This window comes from Myxine glutinosa, chromosome 7 (assembly GCF_964187855.1).
Source record: "Myxine glutinosa chromosome 7, kmMyxGlut1.1, whole genome shotgun sequence".
NCBI classification, from domain to species: Eukaryota; Metazoa; Chordata; class Myxini; order Myxiniformes; family Myxinidae; genus Myxine; species Myxine glutinosa.
In genome coordinates this window covers 4048623-4075248 of record NC_136267.1, presented here as the reverse complement: position 1 = coordinate 4075248, position 26626 = coordinate 4048623, and the positions used below count along the sequence as shown (strand labels likewise).

Below are 26626 nucleotides of genomic sequence, written 5' to 3'. Positions count from 1 at the left end.
TGTTTTGTTATGCATTATGTTTTGCACTCTGTCAAAGCGCCTTTGGGCTTCATGAAAAGCGCTATACAAAATAAATGAATTATTATTATTATTATTATTATTTAAATAAATGCAACACATTTTAAATAAATACAACTTGTTTTAAATAAATACAACCCTTTTTAAATAAATACAACTCTTTTTAAATAAATACAACTAGTTTTAAATAAATACAACTCGTTTTAAATAAATACAACTCGTTTTAAATAAATACAACTCGTTTTAAATAAATACAACTCGTTTTAAATAAATACAAGTCGTTTTAAATAAATACAACCCTTTTTAAATAAATACAACTCGTTTTAAATAAATACAACTCGTTTTAAATAAATACAACTCGTTTTAAATAAATACAACGCTTTTTAAATAAACACAGCTCTTTTTAAATAAATACAACTCGTTTTAAATAAATACAGCTCTTTTTAAATAAATACAACTCATTTTAAATAAATACAACCCGTTTTAAATAAATACAACTCGTTTTAAATAAATACAACCCGTTTTAAATAAATACAACTCGTTTTAAATACATAAAACTCTTTTTAAATAAATACAACTCGTTTTAAATACATAAAACTCGTTTTAAATAAATACAACTCGTTTTAAATAAATACAGCTCTTTTTAAATAAATACAACACATTTTAAATAAATACAACTCGTTTCAAATAAATACAACCCTTTTTAAATAAATACAACTCTTTTTAAATAAATACAACTAGTTTTAAATAAATACAACTCGTTTTAAATAAATACATCTCGTTTTAAATAAATACAACTCGTTTTAAATAAATACAACTTTTTAAAAATAAATACAACTCTTTTTAAATAAATACAACTCGTTTTAAATAAATACAACTCATTTTCAATAAATACAACTAGTTTTAAATAAATACAACACATTTTAAATAAATACAACTCGTTTCAAATAAATACAACCCTTTTTAAATAAATACAACTGTTTTTAAATAACTACAACTCGTTTTAAATAAACACAACTCTTTTTAAATAAATACAACTCGTTTTAAATAAATACAACTCGTTTTAAATAAATACAACTTTTTAAAAATAAATACAACTCTTTTTAAATAAATACAACTCGTTTTAAATAAATACAACTCATTTTCAATAAATAAAACTCGTTTTAAATAAATACAACTCGTTTTAAATAAATACAGCTCTTTTTATATAAATACAGTCTCTCCGCTCCTGCCTGGCATGGCTCTGCGGTACTCCGCCGCAAGGCTCCTTCTGCTCAATACCCGCTCCACCCCATCATGCATCTCTTTTTTTTTTTCTTTTTTTTCTTTTTTTTTTTTTTTTTGTATACAATATCGAGGCTCGTGAAAGAGCGAACATTAATCACATGAACACACAGAAAGACAAACCGACACATAAAACATAACATAGGGAGCGGTAGACAAGATGGGGAGAGAGGGGGAAGGACACAAACACAACATTTGAGAGCAGGGACCGAGAGACATGGAGACATCGAGAGATCTGAGAGAGGGCGAGGGCTTTGGGGGGGGGGGGGGCGTGGGAAGGGGGCAGTGGGAGAGGTATAAAACATATGGACACTGCCAGGACTTCCAGGAAAGAAGTTGGAATTTCAAACAAGGTGGATCTGGGGTGAATTAGCGGGGGTAGAAAAGATCAAGGTTTTGGATGGGGGAAGATAAGAGATGGTGGTGAACAGCTGTTTTAAAGACCTGGAGGGAGGAGTGGGATTGAAGGGAGTGAGGGAGTTTGTTCCAGAGGCGGGAGAAAAGAGGAATGAAAGAGTGAAGGTGAGCGGAGAGCCGAGATTTCGGCAGTTTAACCATCAGAGGGTTGCTGGCAGATCTTGTGCGACCTGTAGGAATATTTGGGGGACAGAGCACAGAGAGAGCTGGGGGGTGCAAGGCCGGAGAGGAGTCGGTAGAAGACAGAAAGACCACCTACCTGCCTGCGGTGAGTGAGTGAAAGGCCCTCAGAGATAGCTTCATCGCGGGAGATTCCAATAATTCTGAAAGCTTTGGTTTCAACAGCGTGAAGCCGAGCTAGGTGTGAGGCAGGAGCACCGGCCCATAGGGGAGAACAGTATTCCATTGAGCTGCGGATGAAAGCCTTGTATGTGGTGAGGAGCTCAGGTGTGCCGAGGAAGGACTTCGCACGACGGAGGATGCCCAGTCGGCGACTGGCTTTGGAGGCCAGCTTGGAAATGTGGTTTTCCCAAGAAAGATCATGGCAGATAGTGAGACCCAAAATCTTGAGCGACAGAACTTCTTGGAGAGGATTGTTGAGAAAGTAGATGGGAGGGTTGTCCAGTCGATCTTTTCGGAGAGACATAGTAAGAGTGTGAGATTTGTCAGGATTGAAAGACATGTTCCACTTGTTTGACCAGTCTGTGATTTTGTCCAGGTCTTCAGAGAGTGAGGAGGCAGCAGACTGCCGATCTGAGGGAAGAGGAATGGAGCGGCAGAGAGTGGAGTCATCAGCAAAGAGATAGAGAGGATTTTCGAGAGAGTCAGAGAGATCATTGATGAAGACCAGAAAAAGCACGGGGCCCAGAACACTGCCTTGGGGAACTCCAGCCTGAACAGGAAGAGGAGATGAGAGAAACCCATTCAGGGCCACACGTTGACGACGACTAGAGAGGAAGTCCGCCAGCCATGCGTGGAGATTTCCATGGATACCAAAGGAGGAGAGTTTGGTGAGCAGAGCGGGGTGCCAGACCGTGTCGAAGGCACGTGATATGTCGAGGGAGACAGCTCTAATTTCCTGTTTGGCATTGAGGACCTCCATCCATTGTTGAGACAGCAGAAGCAGCATGTCCAGAGTAGAGTGACCTGGTCTGAAACCAAATTGATGATCAGAGATCAAGCCATTGGAGAAGAGGAAAGATTTCATATCAGAAGCAATGATGGATTCCATGACTTTGCTGATAATTGGGAGAAGGCTGATTGGTCTGTAGTTGCTAGGATCTGTTTTTGCACCTTTTTTGTGCAAAGCGGTGATGTTGGCTGATTTCCAAGCAGATGGCAGTTGACCTTGAGCAAAAGAGAGGGTGAAGAGAACAGAGAGAGGGTGAGATAGAGCAGCAGAGCAGGATTTTAGGACCCGTGGGCTGATGCCGTCGGGTCCAGTTGCAGAATCAGAGTCGAGGGTTGACAGAAACTTTTCCACCTTGTCAGGAGGAAAGGACACGGAGTCCAGGAGCAGCAGGGTACGACTGGGTATGGTGGGTACAGAGAGGGATGGGTTTGGGACACAAGATTTAGAGGCAAACACAGAGTTGAGGCATTCAGCTTTTTCACGTGCGGAGTCAGCTGTGTAGCCGTTTGAGGTAAGGGAGGGGATGGAGGGGGAACAAACACCAGAAACGGATTTGACCAGACGCCACCAGGATTTGGAAGAGGGAGACAGATAAGAGAGTTCGGTCTTGAGAACGGAGAGATATTGTTTCCTGGCTCTCCTGAGGGTGGACACACACTTGTTTCGGGCTTTGTGAAAGGAAATGAGATTTCCTTCCGTTGGATTTGCTTTCCAGGAGACGAAGGCAAGTTGTTTCTGGGCAACAGCCTCACCACAAGATTCCGTGTACCATGGACGGGAGGAAGGGTATGACAACTGAAGACGAGATGGGATAAATCTGTGCATGAGAGAGAGCAATTTACTTTGGAAGAATTCCCAGGATGAGTTGATGTCAGAGGTGGTAGAGATGGGAGACCAGTCCAGATGATTGATGGCTGCTTGAAGACCGTGCCAGTTGGCCTGAGTGAAATGCCAGACTCGTCGACGCTGAGCAGGCTCCCTGAGGATGGTCAGAGAGATGTCCACTTTAACAAGGACATGATCAGATGATCCGATCGGAGCAGAAGAAGAGCAGCAGACATTTTCAGGGAAGTTAGTCATAACCAAGTCCAGAAGAGAAGATGTTCCGTTGACTGAGATCCGGGTCGGGAAATTGACAGATTGTGTCAATCCTAGTGAGTCGCAGAAGTCCTTTGCTGAGGAGCCATGGCTGGTGAGAGAGGTACCCACACCCAGCCAACTGGCATGATGACAGTTGAAATCACCACATATGAGGAAGAGAGAGTTGGGATGAGTAGATAGAAGTTGGTCCATATCATCAGACAGCGAGATGTAGATGGAGTCATCACTGTTTGGTGGACGGTACAACACACATATGAACAAGAGGTGGGAGCGAAGGGGAAGCCGTAGCCAGAGGTATTCCTGGGGGTGAGGTGGAGAGAGTGCAGTGCAGGGCGAGTGAGGAAGAGAGTTTTTGATAAAGATAGCAACCCCGCCTCCAGGACGAGGCTCAGGTCTATCATACCGGAGGAGGGAGTAGCCCGGGAGAGATACTATGGAATCAGAGACATCATAAAGGAGGAAAGTTTCTGTTAAGCAGATCACATCTGGTTTGACAGAAGCAACCTGTATGGAGAGATCAGTTAAGTTTGAACGAAGGCCCCGGATGTTTGAGGTCCATACCGTTAATGAAGAGGAAGGGGGAGCATCAGATACAGAACAGGGGGGAGGAGGGGTAGGGTAAGATGTGGAAGAGGTGGAAGAGGTAGGGAGAGCTGTTGAAGGTGTGTCAGAGATTTCAGAATAGCTCGGAGAAAGGGAAGGATGGGGCGGACAAAAGGTTTGATGGTGATTGGGTGAGCCACAATGAGGTGTTATTTGAGGAGGGGGAAGAGCGAGGCAGAAGGTTGGGGGAGATGGAGGTGAGAGTTTGAAGGGGGAAGAAGCGGGGAGGACGCTTTGAGGAGGGGGAGTGAGTGGGGGGGAATTGAGAAGCAATGAGGGTGGTGAGATTTGAAGGGGAGGGGTGAGGGGGGAGTTTGGGAGGGAAGGGACAAGGGGAGGGATTTGAAAGGGATGGGATATGGGGGAGATTTGGAGGGGAGGGGTGAGGCAGGAGTCTAGGAGGGGAGGGGCGAGGGGGCGTCTTGGCGGGGAGGGGTGAGGGGGTAGTTTAGGAGGGAGGGGGCAAGGGGGGAGATTTGAAAGGGATGGGTGATGGGGAAGATTTGGAGGGGAGGGGTGATGGGGAAGATTTGGAGGGGAGGGGTTATGGGGAAGATTTGGAGGGGAGGGGTGAGATTGGATTTTTGAAAGTGTACGATTTATGGGAAACGAACATTTATTGCAAAATGAGTTTCTTGTGACCTTCGAGTTAAAAATACGTTTAAGGACGCTGGATGGAGGATGGAGTGCAGGAGAGTTTAGGGAATGTAGAACAAAGGCACTATAGGAGATGGATATTTTTTTTGGGATGAATTGATTTGGTGAGCAAGTCGAAAGCAGCCTTTTAAAGAAGAAGAAGAAAAAGGTGTTATAAAATATGACGGAATACATAACTTGAGGGGAAAGTGTAAACATTGAAGGTTAATGAGTGAAAACTATCTGGGGAAATGGGGGAGAAACACGTGGTCGAAGAACGAACGAACGAATAAGAATGAATAAACGAATGAGAACAGAGAAGGAAATGTTTTTTTTTTTTTTTTTTTTTTTTTTTTTTGAGTTGAGATTTACACAAGGAAGTAGGCTATGGGTGAAAAGCCTGGGAATACAGAGAACGAAAGTTATTGGATCACAAACGACGGACCACTGAGAGAAAAACAAAGCCTCAAGGTTGTACAGTGCACACTGTACAAGGCCTTGCTCGCGACACGGCAAACAGACGATCAATTTATGAAAGATAAACACCAAGAAACAACCAAAGTTGCACACAATAACTTCACACACCGAAAGATAAATACAGTTTCGACAAAATACAATTGTGAACAGACTTAACTTCGAAAAACGTGGAGACCGTGTGGAGCTTCGAAAATCCCTGCCGCCGTCTTCAAGATCTCGCGAGATCGAAGAACTGCCATCTGCCATCAAATCTAATGGACTCCTCCGACGACCCAGGTACATTCACCGTGGCTCCGGTCGTAAGTTTGTATATGTACAATCAGGTCACTCCATCCCCGTCCTCTGGTCGGCTCAGCGCACTCCCACTCATCGTCCCAGCGCACCTCGTCACGGCAACGCACAAAATCGCACCTCCTGCCTGCAAACCCTGGCGAAATCACCTGAATTCATCCCTGCTGTTCAAAACAACATCAAGCTCGCCCTGTTCAACACCCGGTCCCTCAACAACAAATGCCTCATCCTGAACGAATACATCCTGGATAACAAACTGGATTTTCTCTGTCTCACCGAAACCTGGCAACAACCTCTGGACTACTACACACTCAACCTCACCACACCCAATGGATATTTCTACATCAATAAACCACGCTCGGAGGGCCGAGGTGGTGGAATTGCCGTTATCCACCGTCAAGACATCAGGACCAGCCTCATCCCCATCGCCTCATCCTCATCCTTTGAACACCTGGCTTTTAAACTCTCTGGTCGCACGCAGTCAGTCATGGCTGTCGTCTACCGCCCTCCCAAACCACACCCATTATTCCTGTCTGACTTCTCCTACTTTCTGACCCAGCTATGTTCCCTCTCCCCCTCAATCCTCCTCCTTGGTGATTTCAATATCCACATGGACTCCACTGACTCCACAATAACCACTGACTTCACTGATTTACTCACCTGCTTTAACCTCACTCAACATGTCAACTTTCCTATGCATATCCGTGGTCACATTTTGGACCTTGTCTGCTCCACTGGATTAATTTTGCACCATCTCTCTGGCTCCGACCTCACCCTCTCTGACCACTTAGCCATCACTATGACCATCAACATCCCCACCCCAACACCAAGACATTATCGCACTATCAACTTCCATAAGCTAAACGCTCTTTCACCTACCTCATTCTCATCCACCCTCTCTGAAAAAATGTCCATTTCTCCCTTCATTGACCTCCACACCCCTTCCGACCTCACTGACTACTACAACCACACTCTCTCCTCCTGCCTTGACCAGCTTGCGCCTGTAAAAACCAAAACAGTTTCTTTCACCCATTCTGCTCCCTGGTTTACCCCTGAACTCCGCCTGATGAAAACTCGTGCTCGCCAACTTGAAAGACTCCGCAATAAAACAGGTCTCACAGTTCACTCCCAAGCCTACAAGGACCACCTACAACACTACAAAGATGCCCTCTCCCACGCCCGCTCCGCCTACTACTCTCAAATTATCCACTCTGGCTCCGGAAACCCAAAAGCACTCTTCTCGACAATAAACAAACTCCTCCGCCCCCTGGACACCACCACCCAGTCATTCACAGTAGACAACTGCATCTCCTTCCTTTCTTTCTTCCAACGCAAAATTGACAACATCTACAACAGCTTGACCACCGCCGCACCCGCTCCCCCTCCAACCACCTGCCCCCCCTTATCCTGCCTTCCCTTGTCTCAATTCTCCCCGGTCTCCCCGACTGACCTCTCTGAACTCCTCATAGGAATGAAAACTGCCACCTGCACTCTTGACCCCATCCCCTCCAGCTTTGTCAAGGCCTCCCTCCCTGCTCTCTCTCCACTTATCATTGCAACAATAAACTCCTCCCTGTCTACAGGCATCGTCCCACCATCCCTCAAAATTGCTGCTGTTACCCCCATTCTGAAAAAACCTGGACTCAACCCTGACACCCTAAATAACGTCAGACCCATCTCCAACCTACCCTTTCTGTCAAAAGTTTTGGAACGCGCTGTAGCCGCTCAACTCAAACATCACCTCTCTGCCAATAACCTGTATGAAACATTCCAATCCGGCTTCCGCTCCAACCACAGTACTGAAACTGCTCTCCTCAAAATCACCAACGACCTTCTCCTCTCCTCTGACGCTGGCAACCTCAACATTCTCGTCCTCCTCGACCTCAGCGCTGCCTTTGACACCATCGATCACACCATCCTCCTCACCCGACTTGAATCCACCTTTAACGTTACCGGCACTGCCCTCTCTTGGATTAAATCATACCTCTCTGACAGACGCCAGTTCATCTCCATCAATAACTGCAAATCCCCCACTACTCCCCTCCCCCAAGGTGTCCCCCAAGGTTCAGTTCTTGGCCCCCTCCTCTTCATCCTTTACCTGTCCCCCCTCGGTCACTTAATCTGCCGTCATGGTCTCCAATTCCACTGCTTCGCCGATGACATCCAGCTTTTCATCTCCACCAAGTCCGTCTCCACCGACACCCACTCTATCCTGACAAACTGCATCTCTGAAATAAAATCCTGAAATCAAATCAACTTCCTCAAACTTAACTGTGATAAATCTGAAATAATCATCATTGGCCCAAAAACGCTCACAAAATCCACCCATAACTTTGCCCTCAACATCGACGGTATCCCAGTATCCACCTCCCCTCTCATCCGGAATCTTGGCGTCATCTTTGACCAAACCCTCTCCTTCGACAAATACACTAAACAGATCACAAAGACAGCCTTCTTTCACCTGAAAAACATCGCCCGTCTCTGCTCATCCCTCTCCTCCACGGCTGCAGAAACCCTCATCCACGCCTTCATCACCTCCCGTCTGGACTACTGCAATAGCCTCCTCTATGGTTCACCCTCAACAATCACCAATAAACTCCAATACATTCAGAACTCCGCTGCCCGTCTACTCACCCATTCCCGGACCCGTGACCACATCACCCCCGTCCTTTACAAGCTTCACTGGCTCCCCATCCCCCAGAGAATCCAGTACAAAATCCTCCTCTTGACCTACAAAGCCCTCCATAACCTGGCCCCATCCTACCTGGCTGACCTCCTCTCCAGACACACTCCCACCCGCAACCTCCGCTCTGCTGGTACCAACCTCCTGACCCCCCCCCCCCCCCAATCTGGAGCAAATTCAGATCCTGGGGGGACAGGGCCTTCTCCATCGCTGCTCCCACCCTCTGGAACTCACTACCTCACACCATCAGAGACTCCTCCTCACTCACCACATTCAAAACATCACTAAAGACCCACCTGTTCAGCACTGCATTCAACATTCAACCCACAGCATTTAACCCCTGACTATCACTTCTCCTTCTCCCTCCTTTTGCTTTAAATATTTCCCTATTGATTCTTGTCTTTTTGCAATTGTTGTTTTCATGTTTTGTTATGCATTATGTTTTGCACTCTGTCAAAGCGCCTTTGGGCTTCATGAAAAGCGCTATACAAAATAAATGAATTATTATTATTATTATTATTATTTAAATAAATACAACACATTTTAAATAAATACAACTTGTTTTAAATAAATACAACCCTTTTTAAATAAATACAACTCTTTTTAAATAAATACAACTAGTTTTAAATAAATACAACTCGTTTTAAATAAATACAACTCGTTTTAAATAAATACAAGTCGTTTTAAATAAATACAACTCGTTTTAAATAAATACAAGTCGTTTTAAATAAATACAACCCTTTTTAAATAAATACAACTCGTTTTAATTAAATACAATTCGTTTTAAATAAATACAACGCTTTTTAAATAAACACAGCTCTTTTTAAATAAATACAACTCGTTTTAAATAAATACAGCTCTTTTTAAATAAATACAACTCATTTTAAATAAATACAACCCGTTTTAAATAAATACAACCCGTTTTAAATAAATACAACTCTTTTTAAATAAATACAACTCGTTTTAAATACATAAAACTCGTTTTAAATAAATACAACTCGTTTTAAATAAATACAGCTCTTTTTAAATAAATACAACACATTTTAAATAAATACAACTCGTTTTAAATAAATACAACCCTTTTTAAATAAATACAACTCTTTTTAAATAAATACAACTAGTTTTAAATAAATACAACTCGTTTTAAATAAATACAACTCGTTTTAAATAAATACAGCTCTTTTTATATAAATACAGCTCTTTTTAAATAAATACAACTCATTTTAAATAAATACAGCTCTTTTTAAATAAATACAACTCTTTTTAAATAAATACAACTAGTTTCAAATAAATACAACCCTTTTTAAATAAATACAACTCTTTTTAAATAAATACAACTAGTTTTAAATAAACTAGGGCATTGCCCGTACTATATCTATATCTAAAATTATATCCCCCCCCTCTATTTACATGAAATGGTTTGGTCCAAAGCGAACGGCTTCCGGAGTTTGGTAAAGAAATCGCCATCGCGTGCACAAACGCGCAGGAAAGCGAATGAATCGCAAATTCGTTTTTATTAGTTTTAAAACGTAGTTTAACGCCAACATAGCGCCAACATAGTTTGCAAACGTGAAATAAATGAATACGCTCTCAAATGTGCCATCCGAGGCAGAGTGTGTCCGCCACGTTCGGCACACGCGATAGTTCGCTGCTCTCTGATTGGTTGAATCGTTTTTTGGACATAGCTCGGTAAGTAATTGTCCGATTAATATGAAACCTTGAAAAGGCACATCCTCGGGTCCCCAGCAATATACCTGGCAAGTTAAAAGTATATCGGACCCGTGGTTGTCGAGAAACAGCGGTCACAGACAAACGTACAAACAGAGATTACTGGAATTATAGATAGATACAACTCGTTTTAAATAAATACAACTCGTTTTAAATAAATACAACTCGTTTTAAATAAATACAACTCGTTTTATATAAATACAACTCGTTTTAAATAAATGCAACTGTTTTTAAATAACTACAACTCGTTTTAAATAAACACAACTCTTTTTAAATAAATACAACTCGTTTTAAATAAATACAACTCGTTTTAAATAAATACAACTTTTTAAAAATAAATACAACTCTTTTTAAATAAATACAACTGTTTTGAAATAAACACAGCTCTTTTTAAATAAATACAACTCGTTTTAAATAAATACAGCTCTTTTTAAATAAATACAACTCATTTTAAATAAATACAACCCGTTTTAAATAAATACAACCCGTTTTAAATAAATACAACTCTTTTTAAATAAATACAACTCGTTTTAAATACATAAAACTCGTTTTAAATAAATACAACTCGTTTTAAATAAATACAGCTCTTTTTAAATAAATACAACACATTTTAAATAAATACAACTCGTTTTAAATAAATACAACCCTTTTTAAATAAATACAACACATTTTAAATAAATACAACTCGTTTTAAATAAATACAACCCTTTTTAAATAAATACAACTAGTTTTAAATAAATACAACTCGTTTTAAATAAATACAACTCCTTTTAAATAAATACAACTCGTTTTAAATAAATACAACTCGTTTTAAATAAATACAGCTCTTTTTATATAAATACAGCTCTTTTTAAATAAATACAACTCATTTTAAATAAGTCCAACTCGTTTTCAATTAATACAACTCGTTTTAAATAAATACAACTCGTTTTAAATAAATACAACTCGTTTTAAATAAATACAACTCGTTTTAAATAAATACAACTCGTTTTAAATAAGTACAACTCGTTTTAAATAAGTACAACTCGTTTTCAATAAATACAACTCGTTTTAAATAAATACAGCTCTTTTTATAGAAATACAACTCATTTTAAATAAATACAACTCATTTTAAATAAGTCCAACTCGTTTTAAATAAATACAACCCTTTTTAAATAAATACAACTAGTTTTAAATAAATACAACTCGTTTTAAATAAATACAACTCGTTTTAAATAAATACAACTCCTTTTAAATAAATACAACTCGTTTTAAATAAATACAACTCGTTTTAAATAAATACAGCTCTTTTTATATAAATACAGCTCTTTTTAAATAAATACAACTCATTTTAAATAAGTCCAACTCGTTTTCAATTAATACAACTCGTTTTAAATAAATACCACTCGTTTTAAATAAATACAACTCGTTTTAAATAAATACAACTCGTTTTAAATAAGTACAACTCGTTTTAAATAAGTACAACTCGTTTTCAATAAATACAACTCGTTTTAAATAAATACAGCTCTTTTTATAGAAATACAGCTCTTTTTATATAAATACAGCTCTTTTTAAATAAATACAACTCATTTTAAATAAGTCCAACTCGTTTTCAATTAATACAACTCTTTTTAAATAAGTACAACTCGTTTTAAATAAATACAACTCGTTTTAAATAAATACAACTCGTTTTAAATAAATACAACTCGTTTTAAATAAATACAACTCGTTTTCAATAAATACAACTCGTTTTAAATAAATACAACTCGTTTTAAATAAATACAACACGTTTTAAATAAATGCAACTCGTTTTAAATAAACACAACTCGTTTTCAATAAATACAACTCGTTTTAAATAAATGCAACTCGTTTTAAATAAATACAACTCGTTTTCAATAAATACAACTCGTTTTAAATAAGTACAACTCGTTTTCAATAAATACAACTCGTTTTAAATAAGTACAACTCGTTTTAAATAAATACAACTCGTTTTAAATAAATACAACTCGTTTTAAATAAGTACAACTCGTTTTAAATAAGTACAACTCGTTTTCAATAAATACAACTCGTTTTAAATAAGTACAACTCGTTTTAAATAAATACAACTCGTTTTAAATAAATACAACTCGTTTTAAATAAGTACAACTCGTTTTAAATAAATACAACTAGTTTTAAATAAATACAACTCCTTTTAAATAAATACAACCCGTTTTAAATAAATACAACCCTTTTTAAATAAATACAAGTCGTTTTAAATAAATACAACCCTTTTTAAATAAATACAAGTCGTTTTAAATAAATACAACTCGTTTTAAATAAATACAACTCGTTTTAAATAAATACAACCCTTTTTAAATAAATACAACTCTTTTTAAATAAATACAACTAGTTTTAAATAAATACAACTCCTTTTAAATAAATACAACCCGTTTTAAATAAATACAACCCTTTTTAAATAAATACAACCCTTTTTAAATAAATACAAGTCGTTTTAAATAAATACAACCCTTTTTAAATAAATACAAGTCGTTTTAAATAAATACAACTCGTTTTAAATAAATACAACTCGTTTTAAATAAATACAGCTCGTTTTAAATAAATACAACTCGTTTTAAATAAATACAGCTCGTTTTAAATAAATAAAACTTTTTTCAACTCGTTGTTACTCAAACCACCCCTCACCTGTGTAAGCACAGCCGTCTTCACTCCCATTTGGCAGCCAGTTTCATTCTCAAAATCACTGTTGGTGTCCCGTACACAGCAAAAGTTTGGCCAATCCTCCTCTTCCGTGTTTTTAATTATGGACGTGTATGTGGTCCAGTCTACAGGTCCATCTACCCCACAACATTGACCCTAAAGAGAAAGGTATGGGGCACATGAACTAGCCAAGTCAATATGTGAAAAAAGGGCTGAATGTAAAAAAAAATTGCAACTAAAGGTTTTTGATGGTTTTTGGTTTGTTGGATCAAACTGATGAACAAAAAAAGTCTTTAGAAATCTGACCTCTGGAAAGTTGTCATTTCCATGATGGCGTACAACATGGCCACCAGACACATTAAATGGTTATAAGTCATTTACTATTTATCCTAGAGTGGTGATTTTGGTTTCTACTCCTAGGTTTTAGGGGTCAAGGAATCCAGTAAAACCAGTTAAAGTACGATTGAGTAATCGGGTATTATCCCATACATTGCGAATCATGCCCGTTCATAATAATGTCTCACCTTCAACTCTATCCATCTAGTCTAAAATATGTAAATCTGCTCAAGTAATCTGATGAGATTGTTGCGGATATGAGATTGGCATCCATCCATATCCGCTTGTAAATATTCCCCTATTTCCTCCATACTTCCCAACTATCCCCAATCCCCCATTCCCTAGTCCCATTTCCTGTAAACAACACTCTGTGGACCCGACCTCCCTCTATTTCCCCCATTAAATGTCGCATCCAGGTCCACCGCATCTCACGTAGACAACTATAGGACATCTTGCTAGTTATTCTTAGTCTATGTCAGTTAAGGACTCGTTTCCATTGATTCTGACTCTTCGTTGCACCAGAATGTGATTGTATGGCACCGTTAGGAAGTTTAGGACCTCCCAATACCTCCCCGCAGCTCTTCCGCACGGTTCAGCAACAACAACAGTAACAGCAACAACAGCGGCGGCGGCGCGGGGAGTGTGCGTCCTCACTCCGGCTTGGTTGGTAGGGGGTGTTGGGAGTGCACCAAGCCTTTCCAATGAGCCGCCATCGACCATGTGCTCGACGGGGTTACCAAGTAGGGGCTCGCTGTCAGCTCCTCATCAAGGGCGTAGCCCGGTAACACCCGCACCCAATAGAAGCGGCGGACCGATCCCATCTGGGGCGGAGCCAACGAGCCGAGGGCGTGTCACTCCCCGCTGAGCATGCGCAGGAAGAGGGAGGTGACATCAGATGCGTGCAGAGCTGAAGGAGAAAGGACGCACCCTCCGAGCGCCGAGAGACCTCCCAAAGACTGAGCTGTATCCTGTCCCTGAGCCAAGGTGCACCTTGTGCTATCGACTGCCTGTCCTTCCCTGCCATCAATCCCTGTGTAAGTCAGTCTTGTTCCGTTTGTCTGTGGTCTGTCGGGGATAAGATAAGACTGTACCTAAGTGCCCATCTTTTCTGTGCCTTTACCTCATTGCCTTGTAATCTACCCCTTTTCTCCCCCACTAATTATATCCTCCTCCGGAGGTCTTGAGAACTGTACCCCTTGCGTCGTTTCATTTATCCCAGTCGTTGTGTCCTTTCCTTCATTGATTTAGCGTAGCGCGATTTGGCCAACGTTCGAGTGGAATCGGGTGAGTTGGGGGTAATCGGGTAAACTGTGCGAACACGGCGGCCATTCCGCTCGGCCCATCATAACATCTTAAGCCGTGTCCGTAACAATTGGTGTCGAGGAGTGAGATTGGACCCGAAGCGCGCTTAACGCGCTCAAAATTACAAGCAGTGTGAAATTTGTTTTGTTTTAAAATAAAAACCCGAATTTTGAAAGTCGCGCTATGGCAGATCAAGACGGCTGGGTTCCGGTAGAGGAGAGTGAGGCAGGGTCGATCCAGGACCAAATTGAGGGACAAGAGGAGAGCGAAGCAGTGAGGGCGGCAGGTTCGCAGGGTGGCGTCCTCGCGCACGAGGTTACGGGCGCGCAAAATGGCGCCTCGCACATGGCCACGGCGACCGCGCCCGCGACCGTAGTAGCGCCACCGGTGGATTTGAACCTTTTTTTTATACAAATGAAGGCCCTTATGGACAAGAATAATGAAGAAATGGAAAACAGAATGATGGGGGCCCTTATGGGACAAATGGGAGACCAAATTGGAGGTTTGAAAAACAGTATGGGGGCAATGAGGGACGAATTTGGGGGCCAAATGGGGGTAATGGGGGGCGAAATGGGGTCCAATAGCGAGAAATTGAGGGAGGACATGGGGGCCAATAGCCAACGGTTAGAACAAAGGATGGGGGCCCAGATCGGAGGGTTAGGGAGTAGAATAGAGGGATTAGACAATAGATTAGGGGAAATACAGGAGGGGTTAATGGGGGTAGAAAATAGAATGGCTGCCCAGGAGAATCAGATAGAGGGAGTGAAAAATGGGTTAGAGGGGTTAGAAAACAGTATGGAAGGCAAATTGAGGGACATGAGGGACCAAGCGGAAAGGGAAGTTAAACAAATGGGGCAGCAGATAGAGGGGGTCAGAATGGGGGTAGAAACTAAATTGGATGCTCACAGGGAGGAAATGGAGCAGATGAGGGTGGCATCTGGGCAGGAGATGCAGGTGATGGGAGAAGAGATCAGAAGAGGTGTGAGTGAGGAGGTCGGAGGAGTGCGCGAGGAGGTGAGGCACTGTAAGGAGCGCATGGAGAAGGAGGTGAGAAAGGGGACTGTAAAATTGCAAGGTGGTATAGAGGAGTTGACGCTGGGAGTAGAACAACTGACAGTGGGACAAAAGGAGTTGGGGGACCAGGTAAAGAAGAACACAGCGGTAATAGAGGGTTTAAAATCGACACAGAAGGAGATGAAAAAGGACGTAGGGGTAATTAAAAAAGAGTGTCAGACGGTACATGAGGACCTGACGAGGAAAATGAACAAGGTGGTAGAGGTGATGGAGGTTAAAGAGCGGGAGGTGCGGGAGCACATAGAAAAAAATAAGGTGGAGTTAGAGGAAGAACTTAAGGGGGCGCACGAGGAGATGAAGGAGGTGAAGCAGAAATTAGAAGAAGTGGAAGAAGGGGTGAGCGAAATTAAGAAGCGACGGAGAGAGGATAAGAAAGAGATAAAGGAGGAAGTAAAAGAATTGGTCCAAAGTCTGTGTTCGGATCGTGATGATGTGCTCATTAACCGGATGAGGGATTCGCAGGTGATGGAGGAGAAGCGAAGAGAAAGAGGACCCGGTGTAAGTGGTGACCAATATGGTCGTGCGTATGATGCGCCAGGTGATTTAATAAGCTTGGGGGTCGAGATGGACCCGGGTGTTCGTGAGAGGCCGTTGGTGAAGTGTGCGACAGGTCTGGTGTGCGAAAAAGGAGGTGTGCGAGAAAGTCCGACTCTGGGGTGTGTGAGGAAAAAGTGCATGCCAAGGAGTGAGGGTGCTGTCGAGAGTGAGTCGGTCGTAGCGCGTGTGCGAGGGAGCACATGGAAGCGCATAGTGAGGAGTGTTACGGGGAGTGTAAAGGGAGAATGCACGCCTGTGGTGAGTGTTACAGAGGATGTAACGGGAGAGGGTGTGCGAGAAAGATGTGTGACGGACAGGTGCATGAGGAAAGAGTGCGCTGTCAAAAGTAAGGAAGAATGCACGCCTGTGGTGAGTTTTACAGAGGGTGTAACGGGAGAGTGTGCGCGAGAAAGTTTGTGTAACGGACGGGTGCATGAGGAAAGAGTGCGCTGTCGAGAGTAAGGGTGAGTGCGCTGTCAAGAGTGGAGGTGAGAGTAGTAAGAGTGACACGGAGCGTGAGTTGGTTGTGACAGGTGAGCGAGGATGTACACCTGGAATGGAAGGATGCACACCTGGAATGGTAGAGCGTGTGTGGGAATGCACACTTGAGTTGGTCGTGCGGCACGTGGTTGGGTGTGCGAGTGAAAGCACACCTGTGATTGTCACAGAGGAGGTGACCGAGGAAGGGGCGCGAAGAGGTGTGTTGGTGAGGTGTGCGAACAACGAATGTGTGCCAAAGTGTTCGGTGGTCAGGTGTGTGACCAAGGCTGTGAGTGGAATGAGTGTACCGAGGTGTGTAAGGAAAGGTACGAGGAGCATGGGAACAGCTGGAGGTATGAGCAAGAAAGGGGTAGCGTATGCGTGTAAGCATGCAGGTGAAGCATCGACGGTAACCGGGTTAGCGGTTAGAGCGACTTATAGCCGAATCGGGCCCTCGGTGCGTGCCGGGCTTCGCGTGCCGCGAGAACCAGCGGGGATCCGAGCCACGGCGGGTTCGAAAGGACCGCCGTACGCGATCCATGCTGGGCCTCGCTTTGAACGGCCGCGTCCGTGCTCCACTAGGCGGAGCGGGCAGCCCGATAGGAAGGGTCGTCATGGCGACCACTTTTTGTGGAGGCATTCCGGCAGGTCGAGATCGGGCCATGGGATGGCTCCGTGCCGAGATGGTGCGTGGGACCTCGGCCCGGGTAAACCTCCTTCCCTGCACCGAATGCGGGACGTATCCAGCCGCTGGCACCAAACAACCCGAATTCATGGCTTGGCTGTACGAAGCCGAGCTTTAGAAGTAAATTGGCGCACCGAGAGGCATTAGTAAGTAGACTGTAATGACGAGGATAGTGTTTTGGCCCCGAAATTAGAAAAACAAAATTTGATGATTGGCAAAGGATTGGCAGTAATGATTGGCAGATGATGGGTAGTGATTGGCAAATTTTTGATTTGTTGAAATTTGATGTGCAAAATTGGTAGTGGGAGATGCCCGATGTGGTGGGATGGCAACTCTGTCATCCCTCACAAAGTGGGGGCAAATGCGCAATAGATTATGGGGTGTATGGCAGTGAAAACTAGCCCGGGTGGGTTAGGATATTGTGTGTAGGGATCTAGCGAAGATGACATTAGGTAACGTTAAGGTTTAGTTAGTGACTGATACCTGTAGTGGGGATGCAGGTAGATTAGTATAGATGATAATGACGAGGGAGCGCAATAGTTTAAAGGGACGACTGGGAAGCGCAAGTTTCAGAGGGGAGTAGTTAGATGAGATGATGCTGTGTGAGAACTGGACAGGTGTGTGGAGCAGTGTATGAGTAGTGAGTGTTGTGGATCAGCGCGAATGCGCTTGGGGGAGAGAAGGGTGCAGGCGGCACCAAGTATGAGAGCACACGTGTGCAAGTACAGGTGTGTGGAGAGAGTTGGAGTAAGTGGTACGGAGTGGTGTGCATGGTGCGAAGGTGTGGATGGGGGAAGAGTGGACCCCTTTCACGAGTACCCGGGGTGGGTAGTGTAAGTGTTAGGTAGAGGGTATAGGTAAATTGTGGTTGGATATTGGCATTTGTGGTGCGGTTGCAGAATGGTATTGTGGATGGGTGCATTAGTGTTGTGGAAATGGCTGGGCGTGTAGCCTGTTAGTGTGTGTAGTTGGTTTGGGCACTCCACCACTGTGAGGATGTCGGCCAGGTGAGGCCGCAGGTGGGCTCTGGGAGCCGTTAGTGTCAGTGGGTGCCTGAGGATCCCGGGTGTGGATCGGGCAGCCCGTGCCAGAGAGGGCACTGAGGGGGTGAGAGTGCGAGAGGGCCTTCCCCAGTTAGTTAGGTTAGGGTGAGGAGCAGGTAAGCTCGGGTGGCAACTACAGTGGTGGAGGTGTGCAGGTGGGTAGACCTGCTGGGAGAGCTACACGTCACAGCCCAGAAATTGTGCGAGGGCACCGGGAGATGAATCGGGGGAGTGAGACCCCAAATTGAGAAGCACCACAGTTTGGGCAATGGGAATTGGTTTTTAGAACCCATAGTGTAAGTTGGCCAATGGATTGGCAGGGAAAGACCCCGGGTAATGTAAAGTTGTTAAAGTCATTTAGGAAATAGTTAGGATTGATGAACCTGTCGCACCATACGCAGCCACTTACCTGAGGTGATGATGATGACTCCACACCTGTGTTCCTTTGTTCTGTGTTGCAGGAAGGGAGAATTGCTGTGTGGATTTGTGAGATGCATCACGACGTGGATGAGACATTGGGGTGATTCCATCTCTCCCTCCTTAGGAGGGACTGATGATGAATTGGTGATGGCAAATTTTGATGTTGAATTGGTGATGGCAAATTTTGATGAGAGTTGGAAATGGCAAATTTGATAGGTTAGGAGGGAGAGAAGCCGAATTTGGTTTATGGGAGGAACGGGGAAGACAGTAGGGACGTTTGTTGATGTGTAAAGTAGATGTATATGGGTAGTGTTGTGTTTTGTGGATACAGTAAGGGGTAAGGGAGGGGCAATGTAGGTTACCTGGTGGGGGGAGGGGCGTACGGTAGGAACGTACCTGTCTCACCTGGTTCCCATGTGCCCCTAGTGTGCATTACCTAATATTGCGTGCACTTTTGCGCCCTTACCACCTTACTCACTTGTTTTCTTTTGTCTCCCACCTCCGAGGATCTGGCTTTGGGGCGGAGAGAGAGGAGAGAGAGGTGCTGGCTCCGCAGTTGTGGGCCTGTACTTTCGCTGCTTGCTGCCTGGATCGATACACCATATGGACCGTAATTTTTGTGGCCGCCCACAATGGACCGCAGTTCTTTGCGGGCAAGCACCACCCGTTGATGGACCTCTGGGTCAACGTGGCACTTATGCCATACAGGTGAACCACTTATAGTTGGCCCCCTGACGGCCACAATTTAGAAATGGACGCGGTTGGCGCCTTTCTTAATTTCTAAAGAAGCCAGAAGGCCAAGTGCACTCCAAAAAGGCAAGACCAGCGGCAGAACATCGGCCGGCTGCGACACCACCGGTGACCATGGACACTTGATTGTGCATTTTTTGTATTGAACACTTTATTGGTGCACCGGATGGTGCTGACTGTGTGTATGGGGTGGTGCTTTTGGTGCTTGGATGGGGTGCTCTGCACATTATTAAAGGCCGTAGGGCCACAGGGCACTCGTGGGTTGGTGTATCGATGCTGGAATGCGTGCTCTCTCTCTCTATGCATAACATCTGCATGTGTTCCTCAAAGAACAGGTCCTGGATCGTAGTGTAAATATCAGTGTAGTCTTGTGTAAATGATGCTCCCTACCGGCTGTATGTTTAGTTTGAGGATGCTTTCCGCGATTCGGTTATCCTGTGGGTGTGTTTCTGTGAGGAGAAGGGTGCAACGTCGCAGGGGGACATATTTACTCATTTGTGAACATATGTAAAACTGTCGCACTCAGGGTTGAGTTAATAGTAGAGGGAACTACATCTGAGTGCCACACTAAAGTAAGTAAAAATTTATCGGGTCGGGACGCCCCGAGGTAGAGAAGGGTGCAATGTTGCGGATATGAGATTGGCATCCATCCATATCCGCTTGTAAATATTCCCCTATTTCCTCCATACTTCCCAACTATCCCCAATCCCCCATTCCCTAGTCCCATTACCTGTAAACAACACTCTGTAGACCCGACCTCCCCCTATTTCCCCCATTAAATGTCGCATCCAGGTCCACCGCATCTCACGTAGACAACTATAGGACATCTTGCTAGTTATTCTTAGTCTATGTCAGTTAAGGACTCGTTTCCATTGATTCTGACTCTTCGTTGCACCAGAATGTGATTGTATGGCACCGTTAGGAAGTTTAGGACCTCCCAATACCTCCCCGCAGCTCTTCCGCACGGTTCAGCAACAACAACAGTAACAGCAACAACAGCGGCGGCGGCGCGGGGAGTGTGCGTCCTCACTCCGGCTTGGTTGGTAGGGGGTGTTGGGAGTGCACCAAGCCTTTCCAATGAGCCGCCATCGACCATGTGCTCGACGGGGTTACCAAGTAGGGGCTCGCTGTCAGCTCCTCGTCAAGGGCGGAGCCCGGTAACACCCGCACCCAATAGAAGCGGCGGACCGATCCCATCTGGGGCGGAGCCAACGAGCCGAGGGTGTGTCACTCCCCGCTGAGCATGCGCAGGAAGAGGGAGGTGACGTCAGATGCGCGCAGAGCTGAAGGAGAAAGGACGCACCCTCCGAGCGCCGAGAGACCTCCCAAAGACTGAGCTGTATCCTGTCCCTGAGCCAAGGTGCACCTTGTGCTATCGACTGCCTGTCCTTCCCTGCCATCAATCCCTGTGTAAGTCAGTCTTGTTCCGTTTGTCTGTGGTCTGTCGGGGATAAGATAAGACTGTACCTAAGTGCCCATCTTTTCTGTGCCTTTACCTCATTGCCTTGTAATCTACCCCTTTTCTCCCCCACTAATTATATCCTCCTCCGGAGGTCTTGAGAACTGTACCCCTTGCGTCATTTCATTTATCCCAGTCGTTGTGTCCTGTCCTTCATTGATTTAGCGTAGCGCGATTTGGCCAACGTTCGAGTGGAATCGGGTGAGTTGGGGGTAATCGGGTAAACTGTGCGAACACGGCGGCCATTCCGCTCGGCCCATCATAACATCTTAAGCCGTGTCCGTAACAAGATGTTCCTTGTTATTTTAATTTGGTAAATATTCCTTTTGGTACTCTTTCAGATTTTCAAGATGATCAGCAGCAGTGGTGTTCAGAAGGTTTGTCCGGTTTGTCCGCTTTGTCGTAAGGACATTGGGAGAAAAAGACGTCGTCGTCTTACGTGAAAAAGGTGCTATTGGTATCAATGCACCCTCTTGTGGCATTAAACGCATAACCCGGCGGCAGGGATTTTCGAAGCTCCACACGGTCTCCACGTTTTTCGAAGTTAAGTCTGTTCACAATTGTATTTTGTCGAAACTGTATTTATCTTTCTGTGTGTGAAGTTATTGTGTGCAACTTTGGTTGTTTCTCGGTGTTTATCTTTCATAAATTGATCGTCTGTTTGCCGTGTCGCGAGCAAGGCCTTGTACAGTGTGCACTGTACAACCTTGAGGCTTTGTTTTTCTCTCAGTGGTCCGTCGTTTGTGATCCAATAACTTTCGTTCTCTGTATTCCCAGTCTTTTCACCCATTGCGTACTTCCTTGTGTAAATCTCAACTCAAAAAAAAAAAAAAAAAAAAAAAAAAAAAACATTTCCTTCTCTGTTCTCATTCGTTTATTCATTCTTATTCGTTCGTTCGTTCTTCGACCACGTGTTTCTCCCCCATTTCCCCAGATAGTTTTCACTCATTAACCTTCAATGTTTACACTTTCACCTCAAGTTATGTATTCCGTCATATTTTATAACACCTTTTTCTTCTTCTTCTTTAAAAGGCTGCTTTCGACTTGCTCACCAAATCAATTCATCCCAAAAAAAATATCCATCTCCTATAGTGCCTTTTTTCTACATTCCCTAAACTCTCCTGCACTCCATCCTCCATCCAGCGTCCTTAAACGTATTTTTAACTCGAAGGTCACAAGAAACTCATTTTGCAATAAATGTTCGTTTCCCATAAATCGTACACTTTCAAAAATCCAATCTCACCCCTCCCCTCCAAATCTTCCCCATAACTCCTCCCCTCCAAATCTTCCCCATCACCCCTCCCCTCCAAATCTTCCCCATCACCCATCCCTTTCAAATCTCCCCCCTTGCCCCCTCCCTCCTAAACTACCCCCTCACCCCTCCCCGCCAAGACGCCCCCTCACCCCTCCCCTCCTAGACTCCTGCCTCACCCCTCCCCTCCAAATCTCCCCCATATCCCATCCCTTTCAAATCCCTCCCCTTGTCCCTTCCCTCCCAAACTCCCCCCTCACCCCTCCCCTTCAAATCTCCCCACCCTCATTGCTTCTCAATTTCCCCCCTCTCACTCCCCCTCCTCAAAGCGTCCTCCCCGCTTCTTCCCCCTTCAAACTCTCACCTCCATCTCCCCCAACCTTCTGCCTCGCTCTTCCCCCTCCTCAAATAACACCTCATTGTGGCTCACCCAATCACCATCAAACCTTTTGTCCGCCCCATCCTTCCCTTTCTCCGAGCTATTCTGAAATCTCTGACACACCTTCAACAGCTCTCCCTACCTCTTCCACCTCTTCCACATCTTACCCTACCCCTCCTCCCCCCTGTTCTGTATCTGATGCTCCCCCTTCCTCTTCATTAAAGGTATGGACCTCAAACATCCGGGGCCTTCGTTCAAACTTAACTGATCTCTCCATACAGGTTGCTTCTGTCAAACCAGACGTGATCTGCTTAACAGAAACTTTCCTCCTTTATGATGTCTCTGATTCCATAGTATCTCTCCCGGGCTACTCCCTCCTCCGGTATGATAGACCTGAGCCTCGTCCTGGAGGCGGGGTTGCTATCTTTATCAAAAACTCTCTTCCTCACTCGCCCTGCACTGCACTCTCTCCACCTCACCCCCAGGAATACCTCTGGCTACGGCTTCCCCTTCGCTCCCACCTCTTGTTCATATGTGTGTTGTACCGTCCACCAAACAGTGATGACTCCATCTACATCTCGCTGTCTGATGATATGGACCAACTTCTAACTACTCATCCCAACTCTCTCTTCCTCATATGTGGTGATTTCAACTGTCATCATGCCAGTTGGCTGGGTGTGGGTACCTCTCTCACCAGCCATGGCTCCTCAGCAAAGGACTTCTGCGACTCACTGGGACTGACACAATCTGTCAATTTCCCGACCCGGATCTCAGTCAACGGAGCATCTTCTCTTCTGGACTTGGTTATGACTAACTTCCCTGAAAATGTCTGCTGCTCTTCTTCTGCTCCGATCGGATCATCTGATCATGTCCTTGTTAAAGTGGACATCTCTCTGACCATCCTCAGGGAGCCTGCTCAGCGTCGACGCGTCTGGCATTTCACTCAGGCCAACTGGCACGGTCTTCAAGCAGCCATCAATCATCTGGACTGGTCTCCCATCTCTACCACCTCTGACATCAACTCATCCTGGGAATTCTTCCAAAGTAAATTGCTCTCTCTCATGCACAGATTTATCCCATCTCGTCTTCAGTTGTCATACCCTTCCTCCCGTCCATGGTACACGGAATCTTGTGGTGAGGCTGTTGCCCAGAAACAACTTGCCTTCGTCTCCTGGAAAGCAAATCCAACGGAAGGAAATCTCATTTCCTTTCACAAAGCCCGAAACAAGTGTGTGTCCACCCTCAGGAGAGCCAGGAAACAATATCTCTCCGTTCTCAAGACCGAACTCTCTTATCTGTCTCCCTCTTCCAAATCCTGGTGGCGTCTGGTCAAATCCGTTTCTGGTGTTTGTTCCCCCTCCATCCCCTCCCTTACCTCAAACGGCTACACAGCTGACTCCGCACGTGAAAAAGCTGAATGCCTCAACTCTGTGTTTGCCTCTAAATCTTGTGTCCCAAACCCATCCCTCTCTGTACCCACCATACCCAGTCGTACCCTGCTGCTCCTGGACTCCGTGTCCTTTCCTCCTGACAAGGTGGAAAAGTTTCTGTCAACCCTCGACTCTGATTCTGCAACTGGACCCGACGGCATCAGCCCACGGGTCCTAAAATCCTGCTCTGCTGCTCTATCTCACCCTCTCTCTGTTCTCTTCACCCTCTCTTTTGCTCAAGGTCAACTGCCATCTGCTTGGAAATCAGCCAACATCACCGCTTTGCACAAAAAAGGTGCAAAAACAGATCCTAGCAACTACAGACCAATCAGCCTTCTCCCAATTATCAGCAAAGTCATGGAATCCATCATTGCTTCTGATATGAAATCTTTCCTCTTCTCCAATGGCTTGATCTCTGATCATCAATTTGGTTTCAGACCAGGTCACTCTACTCTGGACATGCTGCTTCTGCTGTCTCAACAATGGATGGAGGTCCTCAATGCCAAACAGGAAATTAGAGCTGTCTCCCTCGACATATCACGTGCCTTCGACACGGTCTGGCACCCCGCTCTGCTCACCAAACTCTCCTCCTTTGGTATCCATGGAAATCTCCACGCATGGCTGGCGGACTTCCTCTCTAGTCGTCGTCAACGTGTGGCCCTGAATGGGTTTCTCTCATCTCCTCTTCCTGTTCAGGCTGGAGTTCCCCAAGGCAGTGTTCTGGGCCCCGTGCTTTTTCTGGTCTTCATCAATGATCTCTCTGACTCTCTCGAAAATCCTCTCTATCTCTTTGCTGATGACTCCACTCTCTGCCGCTCCATTCCTCTTCCCTCAGATCGGCAGTCTGCTGCCTCCTCACTCTCTGAAGACCTGGACAAAATCACAGACTGGTCAAACAAGTGGAACATGTCTTTCAATCCTGACAAATCTCACACTCTTACTATGTCTCTCCGAAAAGATCGACTGGACAACCCTCCCATCTACTTTCTCAACAATCCTCTCCAAGAAGTTCTGTCGCTCAAGATTTTGGGTCTCACTATCTGCCATGATCTTTCTTGGGAAAACCACATTTCCAAGCTGGCCTCCAAAGCCAGTCGCCGACTGGGCATCCTCCGTCGTGCGAAGTCCTTCCTCGGCACACCTGAGCTCCTCACCACATACAAGGCTTTCATCCGCAGCTCAATGGAATACTGTTCTCCCCTATGGGCCGGTGCTCCTGCCTCACACCTAGCTCGGCTTCACGCTGTTGAAACCAAAGCTTTCAGAATTATTGGAATCTCCCGCGATGAAGCTATCTCTGAGGGCCTTTCACTCACTCACCGCAGGCAGGTAGGTGGTCTTTCTGTCTTCTACCGACTCCTCTCCGGCCTTGCACCCCCAGCTCTCTCTGTGCTCTGTCCCCCAAATATTCCTACAGGTCGCACAAGATCTGCCAGCAACCCTCTGATGGTTAAACTGCCGAAATCTCGGCTCTCCGCTCACCTTCACTCTTTCATTCCTCTTTTCTCCCGCCTCTGGAACAAACTCCCTCACTCCCTTCAATCCCACTCCTCCCTCCAGGTCTTTAAAACAGCTGTTCACCACCATCTCTTATCTTCCCCCATCCAAAACCTTGATCTTTTCTACCCCCGCTAATTCACCCCAGATCCACCTTGTTTGAAATTCCAACTTCTTTCCTGGAAGTCCTGGCAGTGTCCATATGTTTTATACCTCTCCCACTGCCCCCTTCCCCCCCCCCCCCCCCCCCCCAAAGCCCTCGCCCTCTCTCAGATCTCTCGATGTCTCCATGTCTCTCGGTCCCTGCTCTCAAATGTTGTGTTTGTATCCTTCCCCCTCTCTCCCCATCTTGTCTACCGCTCCCTATGTTATATGTTTTATGTGTCGGTTTGTCTTTCTGTGTAATTAATGTTCGCTCTTTCACGAGCCTCGATCTTGTATACAAAAAAAAAAAAAAAAAAAAAAAAAAAAAAATGCAGCAAGTAATCTTCTTTTGGACAAATGTTTGAACAATTTGATCCTCACTGATCTAATGAATCGAGATACAGAGTTCAAATCGCTGGTTCATGAGGCTGAAGAACTGATGCATCATTGGTGTCAGGTGAAGCTGTCATTGAGGATGTTGGAAAATCTGTCTCTAGGATTGAAGAAGCAATTTCTGCTGAACGGCAACTGTTTTTACAAGCCAACTGTGGCTATGTTATCAGGAAGTGCTGGGGGTTGAGCGAAATTTGATCAGAGCTGATCTCACTGGGTCATGGTGTATGCATCTCTGTGCTGTGCATGATATGCTACCAATATTTGCTGCTGCGGGACATTCAAATTACCTGAAGTCAGCATATCTATACCTTCCGAATATGAATCCACTTGGCGACGATCACCCATCAATTTTGGAGAAGTTCGAACAAGGACACCATGTCATTCGTCAAAGCGATC

General features: G+C 44.7%; 1 protein-coding gene across 3 annotated transcripts in view; it reads right to left on the bottom strand.

Moving 5' to 3' along the window:
- The window catches only part of UPK1A (uroplakin 1A), a 137919-nt gene that overhangs the window by 12489 nt on the left and 98804 nt on the right, over positions 1 to 26626 (bottom strand). For all 3 annotated transcript variants that reach the window (XM_078781263.1, XM_068121713.2, XM_078781262.1), the window contains exon 6: positions 13032 to 13202. In XM_078781263.1, the coding sequence (XP_078637389.1) occupies positions 13032 to 13202 (171 nt within the window). The remainder of the gene's footprint in view (positions 1 to 13031; positions 13203 to 26626) is intronic.